At 57.5% G+C, this 18,386-nt stretch overlaps 6 protein-coding genes across 6 annotated transcripts; 2 read left to right on the forward strand and 4 right to left on the reverse strand.

Moving 5' to 3' along the window:
- Positions 1 to 654: 654 nt before the first annotated feature.
- On the reverse strand, positions 655 to 2,738 carry MYCTH_2298783 (uncharacterized protein). Its single transcript, XM_003660395.1, has 5 exons — positions 2,675 to 2,738; positions 2,379 to 2,598; positions 2,003 to 2,329; positions 1,578 to 1,916; positions 655 to 1,496 (listed from the first exon to the last, which is right to left on the reverse strand). The coding sequence occupies exons 2-5, from the start codon at positions 2,515 to 2,517 to the stop codon at positions 1,336 to 1,338; spliced, it is 966 nt and encodes a 321-aa protein (XP_003660443.1). The 5' UTR covers positions 2,518 to 2,598; positions 2,675 to 2,738; the 3' UTR covers positions 655 to 1,335.
- Positions 2,739 to 3,729: 991 nt separating this feature from the next.
- On the forward strand, positions 3,730 to 5,466 carry MYCTH_2298784 (uncharacterized protein). The gene has a single exon (XM_003660396.1). It carries the CDS (start codon positions 3,982 to 3,984, stop codon positions 5,293 to 5,295), a length of 1,314 nt encoding a protein of 437 aa, XP_003660444.1. The 5' UTR covers positions 3,730 to 3,981; the 3' UTR covers positions 5,296 to 5,466.
- On the reverse strand, positions 5,467 to 8,130 carry MYCTH_2298789 (uncharacterized protein). The gene is made up of 6 exons (XM_003660397.1): positions 8,014 to 8,130; positions 7,869 to 7,937; positions 7,064 to 7,807; positions 6,027 to 7,013; positions 5,795 to 5,926; positions 5,467 to 5,723 (listed from the first exon to the last, which is right to left on the reverse strand). The coding sequence occupies exons 1-6, from the start codon at positions 8,031 to 8,033 to the stop codon at positions 5,639 to 5,641; spliced, it is 2,037 nt and encodes a 678-aa protein (XP_003660445.1). The 5' UTR covers positions 8,034 to 8,130; the 3' UTR covers positions 5,467 to 5,638.
- Positions 8,131 to 9,055: 925 nt separating this feature from the next.
- On the forward strand, positions 9,056 to 11,680 carry MYCTH_2086391 (uncharacterized protein). Its single transcript, XM_003660398.1, has 3 exons — positions 9,056 to 9,193; positions 9,252 to 9,369; positions 9,424 to 11,680. The coding sequence occupies exons 1-3, from the start codon at positions 9,167 to 9,169 to the stop codon at positions 11,280 to 11,282; spliced, it is 2,004 nt and encodes a 667-aa protein (XP_003660446.1). The 5' UTR covers positions 9,056 to 9,166; the 3' UTR covers positions 11,283 to 11,680.
- Positions 11,681 to 12,085: 405 nt separating this feature from the next.
- On the reverse strand, positions 12,086 to 14,512 carry MYCTH_2298795 (uncharacterized protein). The gene is made up of 3 exons (XM_003660399.1): positions 14,187 to 14,512; positions 12,869 to 14,026; positions 12,086 to 12,777 (listed from the first exon to the last, which is right to left on the reverse strand). Exons 1-3 carry the CDS (start codon positions 14,375 to 14,377, stop codon positions 12,147 to 12,149), a joined length of 1,980 nt encoding a protein of 659 aa, XP_003660447.1. The 5' UTR covers positions 14,378 to 14,512; the 3' UTR covers positions 12,086 to 12,146.
- A 287-nt stretch (positions 14,513 to 14,799) lies between these two features.
- MYCTH_2298796 (uncharacterized protein) lies at positions 14,800 to 18,351 on the reverse strand. The gene is made up of 3 exons (XM_003660400.1): positions 18,234 to 18,351; positions 15,952 to 18,166; positions 14,800 to 15,776 (listed from the first exon to the last, which is right to left on the reverse strand). The coding sequence occupies exons 1-3, from the start codon at positions 18,294 to 18,296 to the stop codon at positions 15,025 to 15,027; spliced, it is 3,030 nt and encodes a 1,009-aa protein (XP_003660448.1). The 5' UTR covers positions 18,297 to 18,351; the 3' UTR covers positions 14,800 to 15,024.
- Between the last annotated feature and the right edge of the window lie 35 nt (positions 18,352 to 18,386).

Here is an 18,386-nt window from a genome sequence, read left to right on the forward strand (position 1 = left end):
CCACTCCCCAGAAGCCCAGGCTCGAGGACCTGACAGTCGCTGACTGGGTATCGGCGCTTGTCGTGGAGCCCAACTGTCACACAAATCGGCAGGGCCGACCCTTACACAGGAGAGCCGAAGACGGGTGGCTCAAGGGGCGGAGGGCGGCAACCATCCCATCCATCCGTCGGGTTGGGAACCAACCCAGATGCCCAGCTCGGGACTCGAAAAATAACTCCACCTGTTCCTGCATTAGCGCCACGCGCGGTTGAAATTGGGGAGCGAGGCGGGCCAACCGTTGGTTTCGGCTGTTAGACCCGCCCGCGTAAGCATGCATCCTTATTAACAAATTTTTCGTATCTCTTTTCTGATGAGTGAACAAACCCTGAGAGCTGCACCAGTATGCCAGAGCACACGGGAGGGGAAACTACAACATAAGCAACGCAGATAGGATTCACCCCACCAGCCAACAAGAACTCGAAAAAAGTTACACTACTGTAGGTTGATTCCCGGCGATGAGATTGCAATGTTACGGAGCCCAAGTCAGGTACTCTACATACATAGCTATGTACACTACATACATCCGTACATGTGTGTACTATGTAAAGCCTCGGCTATCTTAGTTCATCGAACCCGGGGGGCTGTGTTAACCCCACTGAGCTTTGGTACGTGTAGGGCTTTTCCAGGGTGTCAAAGTTCGGGGCAATTCCGATATAGTGTATGGATAGTGTAGTGTATTTCAATGTACCAAGGTACCGAAGGTGCGCCTCGACTCCCGCAATACACCACCAGAGCACCTACTCTGTGATATAATGCTTCTCGGCGTTCCCGAAATGATTCTAGATGAGCAGTTGTTCGTAGTGACTGCTTAAACTGTGTTAGCTACGGTCGAATGCTCGTAGTCCGGCTTGTCACCAGTTCATCCATCCCATATATCTGAACGACATGCACACTCCAGAAAACCTCAAAGAGCCTGTTCACTAGTAGAAGGGTCCCTAGCTATCCCGTTACTCACAAATAAGCGACTGTTATCCGCCGAACGCCGTGTCCCTCCTCAATTCATGCTCTTTACCCTGAATACCATCATGAGTGCGCATCTGAAACATAATTGCTGCCAGACTACGTAGTTTGCGGCAGAAAGGCCACACCAGGTCCAAGACGACACAATCTTTCAGAAACAGGAACCACCGTGCATAGCACCGGCGACCAACCAACACGCCATCTGCCTCAGGGAACTTGCGAAGTCCGTCTAAGAAGAAAGGAGAAATACATCCATGGTAGAACTTTCGAGAGTACGGAGCCGAGGAATGATTTTTGGGGGGTGATGTGGTCAACAGCCTGATAATCCTGCGGTATCTATTCCTCCGCGGCGGAAGATTCCTGTGCGGCGGTTGCAGACGTGTGCTTAGCATCGTCCTCTTCCGATACCGACATGGAATGGTTCAGGTGTGACGAATGGGACGGCTCGTGAGACAGTGATGTATTATTGTTGCCCTGTAGCTCGGCAAGTTGGCGTTCTTCAGGATGAAGGTCAGCAACCTCCCTGTCTTGTAGGGCGGTGGGGCCCACTGATGATAACTGCAATGTAATAAACGTACCCATTTCTCGAATGCGATGGCGCAGCATCTGGTTTTCGCGAACGAGCATCTGGCTCTCCGCTTGGTAGAAGGCGCTCTCGTCACGGCCAGCCAGAGCCCACGGCTCGCCGCTGTCGGCACTGATGGATGTGGAACGCAACCTGGGAGAGGCGTTTCGGCTGGGCGTTCTGGATCGGTGGCGCAGATCGGCCCGGGCCATGTCAAACGAGCTGCGCGGGAAGACTGGAGAACGCGGGAGGGAACCGGAGGTATTCGGCACTGATACCGGCACAGACCTTTCAGACGACTGATCATCACCCGCGACCGCGGACGAGTTCTGCTGCTGTTGGCGTTGAATCTCTGCGGCAGAGTATCAGCAGACCAGTCCTTGTCAGACGCCAAGAATCCACCAGTAACCACCGGACGCTGGGAAGGGACAAACATGCCGCGACGTGACATACGCTCCTGCAGCTGCCTAATCTGAGCAAGCAGCCGGTTGACCTGAAACTCTTGTTCGTTCTCTAGCTCTTGGTGGAGCTCCCCGAGGCTGGGAGCTCGGTTGTGGTTCGGCGTCCTAGTTGCGATCAAGCGAGGGGAGCCAGCCACAGGGATCGGGCTGCTGCTTCGGTAGCTCCTGTTTTGAGAGTCTGACACCATCTCGCCTGGTGCTGGCGTCGACGGGTCGGCCATTTGGAGATTCATCAGGACTTGGGAACGACGGCGACCGGTACTTGGTGATCGGTGACGGGGAGACAGGGGACTTCTAGGCGAGGCTAGGCAACGCATTAGCGTGAGATCCTCGAACTGTTCATGACGACGTACCTCTGCCAGGAGATTCGCGCTGTAAACCGGCATTCAGGGTCGCGGCAGCCTGGAGAGAGATGGACGGGTGCCTCGATGGAGATGCCGATGCAGGGCCGTCCCCATTCGGAAGCTGAGGAAGCTCAGGGTCGGGCGACATGGGTGCGGTGTGAAATCGACAGCTGTCTGTGAATTGCTGCCGGGTTCGATATCGTGGCCACGGTGACAGATTGGGTGCTACCTGGGTAGGCAAGGTAAATCGGTGCCCCGCTACTTAAGGCAGGTCTCGATCGGGAAGTACGGTGGAGAATGGGTACCTAGGGTAGGCACGATGTGGCGGGTCGACTAAGGACGGGAAAATGCAAAGAAGTGGTAGCTTGTGGCCTGAGGAAGAAACGACCGGGCGGGCCAGAACCCAACAGTCCAGACAGCAGCCCACTACTGGAACGTTATGGTGAGATGTTACCACAAGGACAGGGTCAGCGGCTCACAGATGAGGCGATGCGGCGAAATCCAGCAAAGAAGTTCGTGGCGAGGCAAAGTGGTTTGTCAGGTTTCTAAATTTCTTGAGCACCGGTCAAAAGCGGCGAACTGTGTTCTTTTGCACCGCTGCACGTTGCTCAAGTGGTTGGGTGGCATATGCAAACCGTCCACGGGCAGTTTCTACAACACATCGACTCTCCACAGGAAGGTGGGGTGCTCCGAGGTCCTCAACAGCCACGGAGACTCTGCCGCGTGACGCAACAATTGGATCCATGCGGCAGACCCACGAATAAAATGCGGGGCAGGCACGTCACTTCTGACTGATGTCCTGAAGAGGCACAGCTCCAAAGTGCACAGTCACCGTTGCACGACAACTGACGTCGCTTCACCCTAAACTGGAAGATGGTGCTCTATTCCGGCAAACAGTCCCCAGTTGCCAGGTACATGCAAATATCTCGAGATCACAGATTGCTTCTTATCGGGTACCTTACCAATCTCTCTGAATCGTGCAACTCCACTTACTCCCTTCCAACTACTACACTGTACACACACATTATCCGCGCCACTAACTCCAGTGGACACCAAGCCATATATGTCAGGGCTGTCATGCGGTGCAGGGAATCCGCGGCGTCAATGTAGGTTAAAGCCACGCGACGCGTTGTCAGATCAGTTGCTCTCTAAATTGCCGACTAGGAAGAGAAGGCCGAGTTCGTCTGCTTCGTGCCTTGTCCCCCAAATTCCAGGCGACATGTACGGAGAGCTCCAGAATATTCCAGCATTTTTTTACTTGCCTGGGTCGCTCGGACCACAATGGTCCAGATCAGTTGAGTTTTTGAAGCTGAGGTACGTACTGTATGTATGTACATACATACATACGTAATACCTCAACAGTTCCTGAGCGGCCCTGCTGTAACAGTGCCGCGGTTGGCCGACGCCGAACGAAGCCGGGTTCCTGGGTCCAGGCCCACACCAGCCACAATCAAGCCGAACCACGCGCAGCACGCAGGAAGTCCAAGCAGCAAGGAGGGGCAGAAGCAGGCAGCTGCTCCCGGAGATCCACGAGGTCCTGCGTAGGCTTCAAGACGCTCGGCTGCGTACAGGGATAGTCCGTCGGTATCTTACTTGGTGAAGCCGACCCGAAATGCGCCCTGGTCGGAGCTTACCACTCGCTCTCTGTTCCGGCGCCTTCCGGGTTCGGCACCGGACCTCGGCCCTACACCATGCCGCCGCATCCCAGCGCTGCTTTTCTCAAACAACGTTTCGTGCCGCCGACTTCACCCACGCCGTCATAGGCGGCGGTGTAGTCGGCCTAGCCATCGCCCGCAGCCTCGCCCAGCGCTCCAACTCCAGCGGCTCCGGATCATCATCACCATCATCATTGTCGACGTCGTCGAGCACCCTCCTCCTCGAGCGGCACCCCGCCGTTGGCACCGAGACCTCCTCGCGCAACAGCGAGGTCATCCATGCGGGCATCTACTACGGCGCTTCCTCGCTCAAGACGGCCCTCTGCATCCAGGGTAAGGCGCTCCTGTACCACTACTGCGCCGCCCACGCCATCCCGCACCGGCGCACCGGCAAGTGGATCGTCGCGCAGACGGACGCCCAGCGCGCCGCCCTGCAGGCCGTCCACGACTTTTGCACGCGCGAGATCCACGTGCCCGTGCGCTGGGTCGGCGCCGAGGAGGCCGCGAGGCGCGAGCCCGCCGTCCGGGCCGACAAGGGCATCCTCGAGAGCCCCACCACCGGCATCGTCGACAGCCACTCGTTGATGATGTCGCTGCTGGGCCAGTTCGAGGACGCCGGCGGGACAGTTGCGCTGGGAAGCAGGGTGGAGGCGATCACCCCCTTGGGCGGGGACGGGAGCAGCGGCTGGGAGCTGGCGGTGCGGGACCTGGCGTCCGGGGAGGTCTCGACCGTGACGGCCGAGACCATTATCAATTCTGCCGGGCTGGGTGCGGTGGACATCCACAACATGATTGTGCCGCCTGAGAGAAGGAGGGAGATGTTCTATGCCAAGGGGAACTATTTCTCCTACGGCGCGTCGAGTCCCAAGGTCGGCACGCTCGTGTATCCGGCGCCGGAGCCGGGTCATGGAGGGCTGGGGACACATCTGACGCTGGACATGGGTGGGCGCATCAAGTTCGGGCCGGACGTCGAATGGGTTAATTCCCCTGACGACCTGGCCGTCAATGAGTCGCGGCTGGCCCAAACTGTGAGGGAGGTCAAGAAGTACCTCCCGGGTCTGGATGAAACGCAGTTACAGCCCGACTATGCCGGGATAAGGCCCAAGCTGTCGAAGCAAGGCGCCGTGGCGCATGGCAAGGGGTTTGTGGACTTTATCATTCAGAAGGAGGAGGGTTATCAAGGATGGGTTAACCTGCTGAATATCGAGAGTCCTGGACTCACAAGCAGCCTGGCGATAGCAGAGAAGGTCAGGAAGCTTTTATATGGATAGCTAACAATTTAAACACAACTGCGCTCTGCAAATTGAGGACCAGTCTGTCAGGAGCGCAGATCAGAAGAGCGTAAATAAACGCCGTGATCTCTCTGCCGAAACGTGCACATCCCAGGCCTAGTTTGCGTGTAAAGCCTATTAGGCCCGGTTGACCGATCAAGCCGACCTGCGATTTTTTTGTTCTGGGAACCAACGTTATACTCGTGAACTCTGAGAGACCGGCCAGAGCTATTGACAATCTCGGCCATCAGCACCTCACAACCAATCGCCATGTCACTAGAACGCCTGTAACGCCTTTCCCATGCAATGCGGCCCCCCCCAAAAGGTCCCATGTCCGATGTCCTTAGTTGAAAGTGATACTCGGAGATAGCCTCCGCCCAAATAAATTGACTCGAAACTCGTAGATACCATTCTCGGCACCAATGAACCTGAGAATGAAGATTAGATACTTTTCATACTTTCCTTCCGTCCCATGTCCCGAGGTTAGGCTGAAACTTACAGAGTATCCCCGTGGTCACTCCAGGCCAGCCCGGCCGTGTCGTACGGTCCAGGGCGCGAGTGCGAAGTCACGTAAGTTCCGAGGACTCGTCGGGTGGGACTGTCTTCCCACTCGCGCATGAGGTACGCAGCTCTATACCGCGGCATCAAGTCAGCACAAACTCCTGTGTCAATGGCTCCTCAGAGGCGTGGCTTCGGGAGGTTGGGTCCCGCTGGGTAAGGGGTCGTCGTACAGGGCCTCCACATTATCCCAGCCGCCCGAGAAAGTGGGATTCGTGGTGTTTGCCAAGAGCCGCGAGACCAGCGCGCCGCGTCCGCTGGTTCCCGATCCCGCGGTCCCCAGGGCGATGCTAAGTCCAGAGAAGGGGCTGGCTGCATACCGGCGTCTCTCGCCATTGCTGTCCTCCCGCGTCCGCAACCGCTCATGCGTGTCCCGAATCCGCTCTCTTTGGTCACGGATGTTGTCCAGTATCTCGTTCACCGCGCGCGAAACACTCGCCGTCCGTTCTCTGCGGGGTGCCTCGGCCGCCCGAGCCGCTCTCTCGGCCCAAGGCGGTCTTGAGCCAGTGCCCGATCCGGTACCGCCACCTCCACTGGTGCCGTTGCTGTTGCTGCCACCGCTTTCCGAGCCTGTCCTGTTAGGGCCTGCATTGTATTGGTCCTGACGTCGGCGAAAATCTTGGATTGCTTCCAAGACAGCCGTTTCTTCTCCCGTCAGTGGCACGTTAATCCGTGCCAAGGGCGTCTGTCCTTCAGGCTGACGAGTTGGTCGGCTTCCTGCCGAGGCTTCCGCCGACCTTGCATAGCTCGAGAGTAGAGACTCACCCCCCTCTTCCCGCGGTTCAAAAAGGCGGAAGTCGATGGTACCTCGGTCGAGGCCGAAGTCAGCAATACCTCGGTCAGTGACCGCCAGGTCGTCAAAGTCACCGTCTTTATCAAGGTATAGAATCTGCCGCGAGTCAAAGCCCGCGCGAATATCGGCGATACCTACACGGCCTCGATCCTCGGTCCAGGCTAGAAGGTCGATTGGGCCAGGAGAGAACGCCATGTCTCGCACGGCGCCGAATTCGGCATTCGGCCGAGAGGCGTGGAACGACGTAATCAACGGATTTACCCCCGGGGTGACCAGCGCGGCAACGTCAAACACCGAAATCGTGCCGTATTGGGTTCCCACGGCAAGGTACGTACCCGTGCTGGAGAAGCAGGCTGCGAAGCTCCCCCTGCTACTAGTCAGCGACCCGTGTGCCCTCATCGGAATGGGGTGATGGACCTGTTATCTGAGCGGTCATCTTTACTCTGGCTCTTCAGCTGGATCCTGCCGCATGCACTCCATTCGTACACTGGACGGTCTGCAGCTCTGGCGGATGCGCCACTTTCCGATTTCTTCTCTTTCCGCTCGTGGATATACAGGTAGGGATCATCGCTGATGGCAATAAGAAGTCGCCCGTCGGGGGAGATGACCCCACGGTTCATGTAGTCAGGATAAGTGATCTTATCCAGCGGTTCCTGATCCCGAAGGCTAACCACAACGACAGAGCTGTCGTTGTGGGCCAAGACGGCAACATCCTGATCGTATGCCCCTTCAAACGGCTCGACGAGAGTGGGTGGGAACCATAGCGTAATGCAGTTTACCCGGTCCTTTCCGAAACCAATGCTCTGTGCCATGAGGTCCTTTTGGGCACGAGCCTCTGGCGAGAGCGCCGGTGTAGGGTTCAAGACGTCGACAGAGAAGCGGCCGTCGGCTTGATGGTCAGGCCTGCTGTCGGCTCCGCCGGGCACATCTCGCTCACCCACCCGGAATGCGCTGAACAGGCCCAGCTCGCCTCCGCAACATACCCAACCGTTGCGCGCCACAAGACACCTTGGGTTGAAAGACAGCCGTTTGACGGTGTCGACCTCTCCGGTTTTGGTGTTCAGCCTCTGTATAGGACAACTCCTGTTATCGTTCCCGGGAACTGGGAAGTAGACATGGTTCTGACCGTCGGTGCCGATGAGGGATCGTAATTGCCAATGCCTGCGGCGGGCGCGTTAGACGAAGGGACATCGCTCGTTGAGGGCGCGGATCATGAACGTACTGCCACCGAACACCGGTGCCAAAACGTCTTCGAGGTTTCGCAAGGATGAGATCCTCTGTCGGAGTGTACCTATGCGCATGACCAAAGTCAGCGGCCACAATTCGGAGAAGCCTTTCCGGACTCGCGGCTGGTTCGAAGACCATACACGTCGGTTGAGACGGCCATTGTGCCGAATGTCTTGGCGTTGAGAGCTAACGCGATGCGACCATCAACGATCCGCGCTCGGTGACGCTGCGATTGCGGTGTTGAGAGATGCCGAAATGATACTCAAAAAAAAAAAAAGAGCCTTCAAGTTTGCTGTATCTTCGAAGGCGACCACTTGTCTGGGTGTTGCTGTGTGAAGTGAAGTTGCTTGAACAATGGAGGTGGGTTGGACCATGGTCGTCATCGTGGAAAAAGGTGGAGAAGGCGCAGAGCGTCGTGCGCCGGCTGGCAATTCGAACCGCGAGAGAACGGAACCCGTCGCCACTACACTAACACCACAGCATACCTCAGGTACCAGAACCTAAAGGCTGGCTCCTACGTGCATGCAAAATCTGCCAACGGCCCGACCCTACCGCGCCTGCCCTCAGGAGGTATTTCATATGCACCAGGAGACGGATGCAGAGTACATACATACAAAGATGAAGTTTAAGAAAGCTTCCGGCTCTCGCCATGCCGCTCGAACCAGACAGCGTCAAAAGTCCGACGGTTTTTTTTTCTGCGCCACACGGCTTCCAGTGGTTCTTTCACACTAACAACCTCAATATTTACAGTGTAGAAAGGGAAAGATAGGGAAGCCGCCGATTCCCGTCTTCCACGAGTTCTCGCGTTTTTATCTCCAGAGGCTCTATTCTAAATCATATACGCCCCCTGAAATCCTTGAGTTCTGTATCTTTGTGTGTTGAAAGGCATAGTCTTCATTGTTCACTTCGTCCCTTCTCTCGATGCTGAATGTACCTATGCACATGCAACAACATAGTGTGAACGCACTTCGCGATACTTCGGATCCCTTGTCACGTCACGTGCGTCCCTGCCTTGGGTTGCCCACAACAGCTTTTGCGCAGTTCCCGCTGGTCCGTGCATTTCAGCTCCACACCCGAGCTAGCCCGTGGCTCCGCGAATTTTTTCGAGGACCTTCGATTGAAATTTCTGCCCCGTACTTTTTTAAAAAGACTTTACCGTTCCTCCTGATCCTTTTCATCATCTCAATCAATTCCACTATCCCATCTCCTCGTGGTCTGCTTTTCGTGTGTCCCCCCCGCCCATCCTGCTTAGAGAAGGGTGTTTTTGTTTTTTTAATATCAGATTTGTTCACAATGATGGCAACACGGCTTTCTCGCGCCGTAGGTTCTCCCTTGCGCGAACGTGCTTCATACCGCCATCACTAACGACCATGAACAGCTCCCCAGGGCCGCAGTAGCTTCCCGCTCGGCGGGCATGTTCCGCAGGACCCCGGCGTTCGCTAGGTTCGAGTCCACGGATGAGAAGGTTAAGGGTGCCGTTATCGGTATCGATCTTGGTAAGTCGCGCTTTTTACTACGTCAGTCGTTAACGCACTAACGAAGTTTGCAAGGCACAACCAACTCGGCCGTCGCTGTCATGGAAGGCAAGGCCCCGAGGATCATTGAGAACGCCGAGGGTGCTCGCACAACACCTTCAGTCGTCGCCTTCGCCGAGGATGGCGAGCGCCTCGTCGGTGTCGCTGCCAAGCGCCAGGCCGTTGTGAACCCCGAGAACACTCTCTTTGCCACTAAGCGGTTAATTGGCCGCAAGTTCACCGATGCCGAGGTGCAGCGTGACATCAAGGAAGTTCCATACAAGATCATTCAGCACACCAACGGCGATGCCTGGGTTGAGGCTCGCGGCCAGAAGTACTCGCCTTCTCAGATTGGTGGTTTCATCCTCCAGAAGATGAAGGAGACCGCCGAGTCCTACCTCAGCAAGCCGGTCAAGAACGCCGTTGTCACTGTTCCTGCCTACTTCAACGACAGCCAAAGGCAGGCCACCAAGGATGCCGGTCAGATTGCCGGCCTGAACGTCCTCCGTGTCGTCAACGAGCCCACCGCTGCCGCGCTCGCCTACGGTCTGGAGAAGGAAGCTGACCGCGTCGTCGCCGTCTACGATCTCGGTGGTGGTACCTTCGATATCTCGATCCTCGAGATTCAGAACGGCGTCTTTGAGGTCAAGTCGACCAACGGTGACACCCACCTTGGTGGTGAGGACTTTGACATTCAGCTTGTCCGCCACTTCGTGCAGCAGTTCAAGAAGGAGTCCGGCATTGATCTCTCCAACGACCGCATGGCCATTCAGCGTATTCGTGAGGCTGCCGAGAAGGCCAAGATTGAGCTGTCGTCGTCGCTCCAGACCGACATCAACCTTCCCTTCATCACCGCCGATGCTTCGGGCCCCAAGCACATCAACCAGAAGCTCACTCGCGCTCAGCTCGAGTCCATGGTTGAGCCTCTCATCAGCCGCACTGTCGAGCCTGTTCGCAAGGCCCTGAAGGATGCCAACCTTCAGGCTAAGGACATCCAGGAAGTCATCCTCGTTGGTGGCATGACCCGTATGCCTAAGGTTTCCGAGTCTGTCAAGAGCATCTTCGGCCGTGAGCCTGCCAAGGCCGTCAACCCGGATGAGGCTGTCGCCATTGGTGCTGCCGTTCAGGGTGCTGTCCTCTCCGGTGAGGTCAAGGACCTGCTGCTCCTCGATGTTACTCCCCTCTCTCTCGGTATTGAGACCCTCGGCGGTGTCTTCACCCGTCTGATCAACCGCAACACTACCATTCCTACCAAGAAGTCGCAGGTCTTCTCAACTGCGGCCGACTTCCAGACGGCCGTCGAGATCAAGGTCTATCAGGGTGAGCGTGAGCTTGTCCGGGACAACAAGCTCCTCGGCAACTTCCAGCTCGTCGGTATCCCTCCTGCGCACCGTGGCGTTCCCCAGATCGAGGTCACCTTCGACATTGATGCCGATTCGATCGTTCACGTCCACGCCAAGGACAAGTCCACCGGCAAGGACCAGTCCATCACCATTGCTTCGGGCTCTGGCCTGTCCGAGGCCGAGATCCAGAGGATGGTTGAGGAGTCGGAGAAGTATGCTGAGCAGGACAAGGAGCGCAAGGCTGTTATTGAGGCTGCCAACCGCGCCGACAGCGTCGTCAACGACACCGAGAAGGCTCTGAACGAGTTTGCCGACAAGCTCGACAAGACCGAGGCTGACCAGATCCGCGAGAAGATGACTGCTCTTCGCGAGTTCGTTGCCAAGGCTCAGTCTGGCGAGGTCACGGCCACTTCTGCTGAGATCAAGGAGAAGATGGACGAGCTCCAGGTCGCCAGCTTGAACCTCTTTGACAAGCTGCACAAGGCCCGCGCCGAGTCTGGCGAGCAGAGCCAGAGCACCGAGGGCGAGAAGAAGGACGAGCCCAAGGCTTAAAACTTCTCGCTCTCAATGTGGGATCTTCCCCAATAACCTTGTATTTTCTCCCATGTGTCTGACTTGGTTGGAGCGGTCTCCAGTGTATATTCTGTGTACTCATATACTGTGTTAAAGGGTTTTTGCGGTCCTCCAGTTGTTTAATATGCAGACGGCGGACGGCGTTCAATGAGCATCAAAACTGGTGCGTTTCATGGGCAGGGGTCATTTCATGAATTTTCGATGATGGGCAGGAATGGGATGGGGGCTGGATAAAGAGGTGCATACGTGCGTCTGTAAATGTCTACACGATCACAAGAAGAATATAATCCAAATCCCCCCTCAGAAGTAGTGGTCTCTATGTTTCCTGCCCACAACTCACATCTACGCGGCCGGCCCTGCGGAAAGGATGTACCATCATCACACCGACCCCAGACCTGTTACTTGTTGCATGAACTGCCAACTCTACGGGTGTATCATGACCCGAAAAAAAGAGAAGCTTCGCCCTGACACCAAAGATTTGAGAGCTGTGTATGTATGTACTGTGCAAAGTAGTTACACGCCCATGGAGTTCTGGAGCAGCTCTGTTAAGTTGTTCAGAGCAAAGCCGGGATTACTAAAAAATGCACTTCAAGGCACGCTCATCAAATCACATTTGGCCGCGCAGACGAACAGGGCACAGACGAAGACCCCCCAAGTTATGTATGTTTCCCATCCCACATGTCTCTCTCTCTACCCACTCTCTCTACCCACTGCCCTCTGAATAAATAAATAGAATAGACAGGATGCACATTGATTTCTCTCTTTTTTTTTTTTTCTTTGTTCCCACCCAACAACCTAACTCGTAAAATAATACGGCTTGGCACGATTCCCGAACCCTTTGTTTTAGGACCTTCCGAAGGAAAACCACCCCCTCCTCTGCGGCTTCGCTTCCGGCTGTGGCTCTGCCGCCGCGGCGGGGCTCTCCTTGGGCTGGGCGGGTTGGTCGGCGGCGGCGGCCTTGCCGGGATAGGCAATGTAGTTCCAGGCCACGTCGAGGAACAGCGGCTTCACCGGGAAAGGCTCCAGGCGGGGTGGGTAGGTGACGATGTTGTCGAGGTCGACGCCGCCGGCGGGGTAGTCGGAGAGGCGGCTGGACAACGGGGGCGGCTTGGTCGTTGCTGCTGCTGCTTCTGCTGCTGCTGCTGTCGTTGTTGTTGCCTGTTGGAAGGGCTCGGCAGCTTTGTCGGTGGGGATGGTGGTGCTCGAACTGTTTTTGTTGTTGTTGTTGAAGATTTCGGCGAGGGCGAGGCAGCGCTGCAGTTCGCCGGTCAGGGTGTCGTGGAGGAGGGTGAGGTCGCGCTTGGTGACCTGGATGTTCCGCGGGGTAAAGGCGGCGTCGTCGTCGTCATCGTTGTTCTCTGGGCTGGAGAGAGATGGGGCGGCGGTGTTGGTTTGGTCGAGGGCGTGCTTGACTAGGGCGAGGGAGTTGACGGCGTTGCCGGCGACGGCGTGAGAGCGGGCAATGGCGAGGGATCTGTAATTGTTGTTTTGGTTGAACGGCTTGGTTAGCTGTCTTGCTCGTTGAGACCGAAGATCAAGTCCCTAAAGGAAAGGGTAATACGTACTTGAGGGCGGTGAAGTACTGCGAGGTGGCGTCTAACCGTTCTGACAGGTCCTGGTCGTTGGCCACGCCCGGGAGCTCCTTGATGGACTCGAGGTCCTGCAAGATGCCGTCGTACAAAACGACCTTCTCCTTTAGCCTCGCAATCTGCCGACCGGGCGCCTCGTCCTTGCTTCGGTCTCCTTCCTGCTCCTCCTCCTGCTGCTGCTGCTGCTTCCTCTTCTTTTTCTTCTGCGAGACGGGCCCGGAAAAGTCCATCTTGACGCCGTCGTTCTCGCCCACCAATACCCTGTTGCGGCCGATTCGCCAGCTGATCATCTCGTAGTTGACGGCCGTCCGGGTGATCTGCAGGCTCTGCATGCGCGCGTCGCTCTGCGTGACCCCCTCCGCCCTCAGCTCGTCAATAGCCTGCTTCGTCGCGTCGACGGCATCTTGGCTGGCGATCAGGATCTCGTCGTAGGCCGCCGCCGTTTCCTTGGGGTGGAGGGCCCCCGCGGATGCCAGCTTCTCGGCAAGCCGTCCGCGCGCCGTGGCCACGGCGGCCCAGGCGATGGCGATGGCGGCGTCCTCGATCTTGACCTCCCTGCCTCGCCACGTCAGGACGGCGGGGGTTCCGCCGGCGCCCTTGGCGGCGTCAGCGTCACCGTGCTCCAAGACGGCGGGGTTGATGTCCCTGATGCGGTCGGCCAGCTCGGGCCCGGCGGCGTGGTCAAACGCGTCGCGCGCAATGGTGGCGATGGGCAGGGTGCGCGGGATCTTGGCCTGGTAGGCGGCGTAGCGGATGGAGGGGTCGACGGTGTCGGAGAGGAGGTCCCTGAAGACGTCGCCCTTGGCCGAGGTGGCGAGGGCGCTGTAGATGATGCGGCACACGGCATAGCTCTTCAGGCAGGCGTCCCACTTCTGCCTCTCGAAGAGGGCGGCCCCCCTCAGCATGGCGGCGTAGGCGCGGGCGTCGAGCACGTCGGTGGGGGAGGCGCCGCTGGCGCTCGAAGCGAGGGCCTCGGCGAGCCTCTCGGCGGTGCGGGCGCCCTTTTCGAGCCTCGAGACGATGTGGGAGCGGGTCTTGCTCGTCATGCCCTTGGTGCCGGCCGCGTGCGACGCCTTCATGGTCATGGCATGTGCCCATGTCCGCTCGGCCGTCAGCAAGTGGAGGTAGACATATCTGCAACGCGACGACGACGACGACGGCGACGCCGGTTAGTCAGCTGCGGGAAGACAAAAAAATAAAATAAAAGATAAGAATAGAGAAAAAAAAATGGGTCAAAAAGAAAACGAAGGAAGCAAAAAAAAAAAAAAAAGATTCATAACAGCGGGCGACCTACTCGTGGTTCTCGGCGATCTGCTCGGGCGTGACGGGGGCCTTGGGGTTGAATTTGCCGCGGTGCTTGGTCGCAATGTTGAGCTTCTTGCGGCTGTTGAGCAGCTTGCCCGACAGCTGCGACCAGTATGTCGAGTAGTCGCCGTACAGCAGCGCCTTCTCCCGCAGCGAGACCGCCGTCTTGGTGATGTCCATTGTTGCTTGCCACGACGATGGGGCGAGGTTCAGTCTTGAGGGGCTGCCCTTTCTTGTCGTGTGCTCTTGCTGCTGCTGCTGCTGGGGACGTCGGACAGCTCAATAGAATGTGGGGCTCCTTTCCTTTGGTTTTGGCGGATCAGCGAACATTTCCCCTCAGCCCCAGCCTTGGCCCTGATCTGGGGAACTGCGGAAAGAGGGTTAGGGTTAAACGCTGAATGTTATCAATAAAGGGATTTTTTTTTTTTTTTTTTTTTTTTTTTTTTTTTTTTTTGGGGGGGGGGGGGGGGAGCGAGGGGGGGCGGTAGAGCTATCGTGCTCCCATACTTGTCTGAGGAGAACTGAGGGCCTAGCATCCGAAAAGACGATATCAGACCGTACCAAACCTCCGACGAGTTTTACATATTTAATGTGCAAGTTGCGGATGGGACACAACATGTGATGAAGGTTAGAGAGTATGTCAGGGGAGAAGACTCAGTGGTGTGGTGATTGAGAGATTGAGGTAATGACCGAAAAGCTGCTACTCGTGCGGGTCGATCCCCGTGTTTCCTCCTGCGCCCCCGCGATTGGGGGGGCTAAACGAGAGTAAGCTACCCCTTCCGTTACATTCTTCAACACTCAAGGTGGTGATGATGATGATTGCCTCCCTATCCCGTCCGAACCTCCCTCGCAAAGTCCACTTGTATATCCGCCTCGGTCACCAACTGCACCATCATCTCCCTCTCAAACCTCACCCACCTGCCGGCATGCAAGTCCCAGACCTCCCTGACCCGCGCGCCACGCAGCAGCTGCCCCATCATCTTGATCCTGTCCGGCTCCCCATCCTCCCCGCTCAGCTCCTGCAGTCGCATACACGACGCCGTGCGCCCGCCCCAATACCTCGTCGACCATCGCACACCCGGGTCATCGCCGCCGCCGCCGCCGCCTTGTCCTTCCCCGCCGGCCTCGTCAGAGGAAGAATCGCCCGCCGCGGCGAACCGCTCCTTCGGCGATAACGGAATCCCAAACTGCACCAGCTTGCTTCCCCACTTCCCCCCGTCACCGTAGCTGGCCCTCGCGCCATTACCACCCTTCCCGGTCACAGACCGGAGCACAGCGTCCTCCGCCGCCGCCGCCCCCTTCCAAGCGAGATACCGGGCCCTGATGACCCCGGGGGTCATGCCAAACAAGTTCCTCGCCGTCGGGTCCGCGCCGAGCGAAAGCAGCCGGTCGACGGCGCGCGTGTTGCGGCTGCCACTGAAGAGCGCCGCGTAGTGCAGCGGCGTGTCGCCGTCGGCGTCGGGTAGGTTGATGAGCGTCTGACGGTCGGCGCCGTTGGCCTTCCCGGGCCCGGAGGGGAGGTGCAAGGCCAGGCCGTCTAGGAGGTGCTCGAGAATCCCGGTTTCGGTAAGGGGAAAGTCTATAAATTCATTCTCCAACTCAGTCGGCCGTCCTTCGCTCCTCTTGCATTCTGATAGGTCATCTGTGCAAAAGAAAGGAAGAGAGAGAGAAAGAGAGAGAGAGAGGGGTAGGTAAGGGCAGGAGGAACCGTCCTCGATCTTGGAGTGTGGGTTGCGAAACTTAAAGGTACTTACGACAGGCGAGCAGGTGAAAGATGGTTTGCTTCAGTGACGGGCGCGTGTAAAGCCGAGAGAGGGTGACCGGGAACGACGTCGACAAGACGAGAATTCGCAGCATGGCCAGAAGATCCTTTGGCGGCATGATGTCGTATCTGGAGAGGATGATACCAGCGGGTGTGAGGCCCTTGAGGGATATGGGAGTTGCCAAGAGGCTGCCTTCCTCGGAGCGGTCCCGCTTTAGTGTTTCTGGCGGCTCCCAGCCCTCGTGTCTGAAGCAGCCGCGGGCCCAAGGCATGATGTCCTCCTCCATAGGGACGGTGGGGTCCGCGCCTAGCTCTAGCAGCCGCTCCAGCGCTGCGACACGCGAGTTCAGGGCGGCGAGGTGGATGGGCTGGACCTTTCTGCCAAAGTTACCGCTGCCGCCTGCAACGCTGCGCAGCCGTCGGTAAAGCTTATTGATCATGTACAGCTCGACGCCCACGGGCTTGGGTTTCCAAAGAAGCAGATGCATCATGGACATGCCCTTGTCCGAGGTTAGAGCGCGGACCTCGGCGCCGTTCTTGACGAGCAGGTCAAACACCCCCTTCTGACCGTGAAGGACAGCCGTGTGCAGCGGGGTCTGTCCGTTGTATCGCAGCTCAATATCGACTCCGCCCTTGATGAGGTAGCGCACGATGTCCTCGTGGCCATTCATGGCCGCTGCCCAGAACAGCTGCGCGTCCGAGTCGGGCTGATGCCTCCTCAGCAGCGACAGCACCCGCTCTAGGTTATCCGTCTCGCCACCGGGGCCCAAGAACCTGAGCCGCCTTTCGGGGCAGTCGGGTTCCATGGCTATCAAACCCAGCGGCGTCTCGGCGAAGACGGCCCTCCCGGGTTGATCGCCATGGCGTTGGAAGAACATCTCGAGAATGTTCAAGTTGAGGCAAGGTTCTTCGAGTACGGCGACGGTGAATGCTGCTGTTTCCAACCTATCCACCGGTCCGCCGTGGGCCACGCACCTGTCGACGTCGGGCAACCGTGCGAATTCGGCCCCGAGATCCAGGAGAGCACCCACAACATGCTCATTGCCGTGGTAGATGGCCCATCGCAGTGGAGTGAGCGACCGGCCCCGAATCTCGGGCAACCAGTGCCGCGAGGAGCCATCTAGGGGATGGATTCGATGATCAAGAACCGGATCTAAGAAGACGGAGAGACGGTCATTGGTAAACCGTGAATCTCTATGAAGTTCGACTTTCTCGTTGGGATCGAAACCCCTGCTGACAATAGCTCCAGCAACTGGCCCGACTTGCTGAGGCGGCAGGTGGTGAAGCTGGAAAAGGAGATAAGGATTTGTCTCCTTGGTGATCTCATTTTCTGACCCCAGCAACGCCAGTGCTACTTCGCCCTGGCCGGCCGCGAGTGCCAGAGGAATGTACGTCTCAGGGCCCAAGTCAGGCGCCAGCCGCGGTTGCTCCCGGAGGAGAACGGGAAGGGTTTCCAGGAGGCCGTAGCAACACACGAAACGCATTGCGGCGTCAAAGAAGTCTGCCGGCTGTAACTGCATCTCATCCGCGACCTGGCCGTCCTCGAGCACATTCGGTTGCCCAGGCATGGTCTGCTCGTGCTGCAAGGGATATGGGTCGGCAGAGTTAGTGTCCCGGGTGGGAGAATTGACGGAATCTCTGGTAGGAGCTTCGAGCGTTGGTCCATCCGGTGCTGGAGATTCAGCCCTGCCATTCGCAGGCCCGAATTCTTTCTTGATTTGTTCCTCCAACGCGTTGGGGTCGAAGAGATCAAATCGAGATTCCACAAAGTAACCCGGGCCATATCCGACGCGACTAATAGCCGTCGCGGCCAAGAATGCAGCACGCTTGACTGCTTCGCTATAAAATCGCTGGCCCGCTCTGCCCAGCTCCTCTATCGCCCAGTAGGAGTATTGCATTGCTTGCTCAATTACCCAGTCAACGGGTGTACTCTCGGTGTAGTTGCCGAACGACCACAGGAATCTCCCAATAACAGCCCGGGCTCTGTGGTTTCCCTTGTCCGCCGCCTCAAACACCAACTCGAGGCCCTTGTGGATGTCTCGGTCGACGCCGAAACCGGACAAGAGACAGAGTCCCAGTTGCAAAGTGGCGTGGGTTCCCGACGCAATCTTATGGCGCTCATCGGCTGCCATTCTGGCAATGGACTCGAAGGCTTGCTCCTGAAAGACCTGGGGAATGAAACCGAAGTAACGCGAGCCGTAGAAGAACTGTTTGCAGTAATGATGGGTTAATGGGGCTAAGTCTCTGAGCGGGCTGGTGTTTGCTTCAGCATACCTGTTCCCTCATATAGTCGACCCGGGACTCGGGACTGGGGGCCCCGTCATCGATCGCGCCCATACCTCTGTCAAGCAGGTCTTTTAGTTCCTCAAGCCTTTGGTAAGGCCAGTTATCGGATAGTGCCATATTCCACTTGAGGAAGCGCGAGGT

This window comes from Thermothelomyces thermophilus, chromosome 1 (assembly GCF_000226095.1).
Source record: "Thermothelomyces thermophilus ATCC 42464 chromosome 1, complete sequence".
Lineage (NCBI taxonomy): Eukaryota > Fungi > Ascomycota > Sordariomycetes > Sordariales > Chaetomiaceae > Thermothelomyces > Thermothelomyces thermophilus.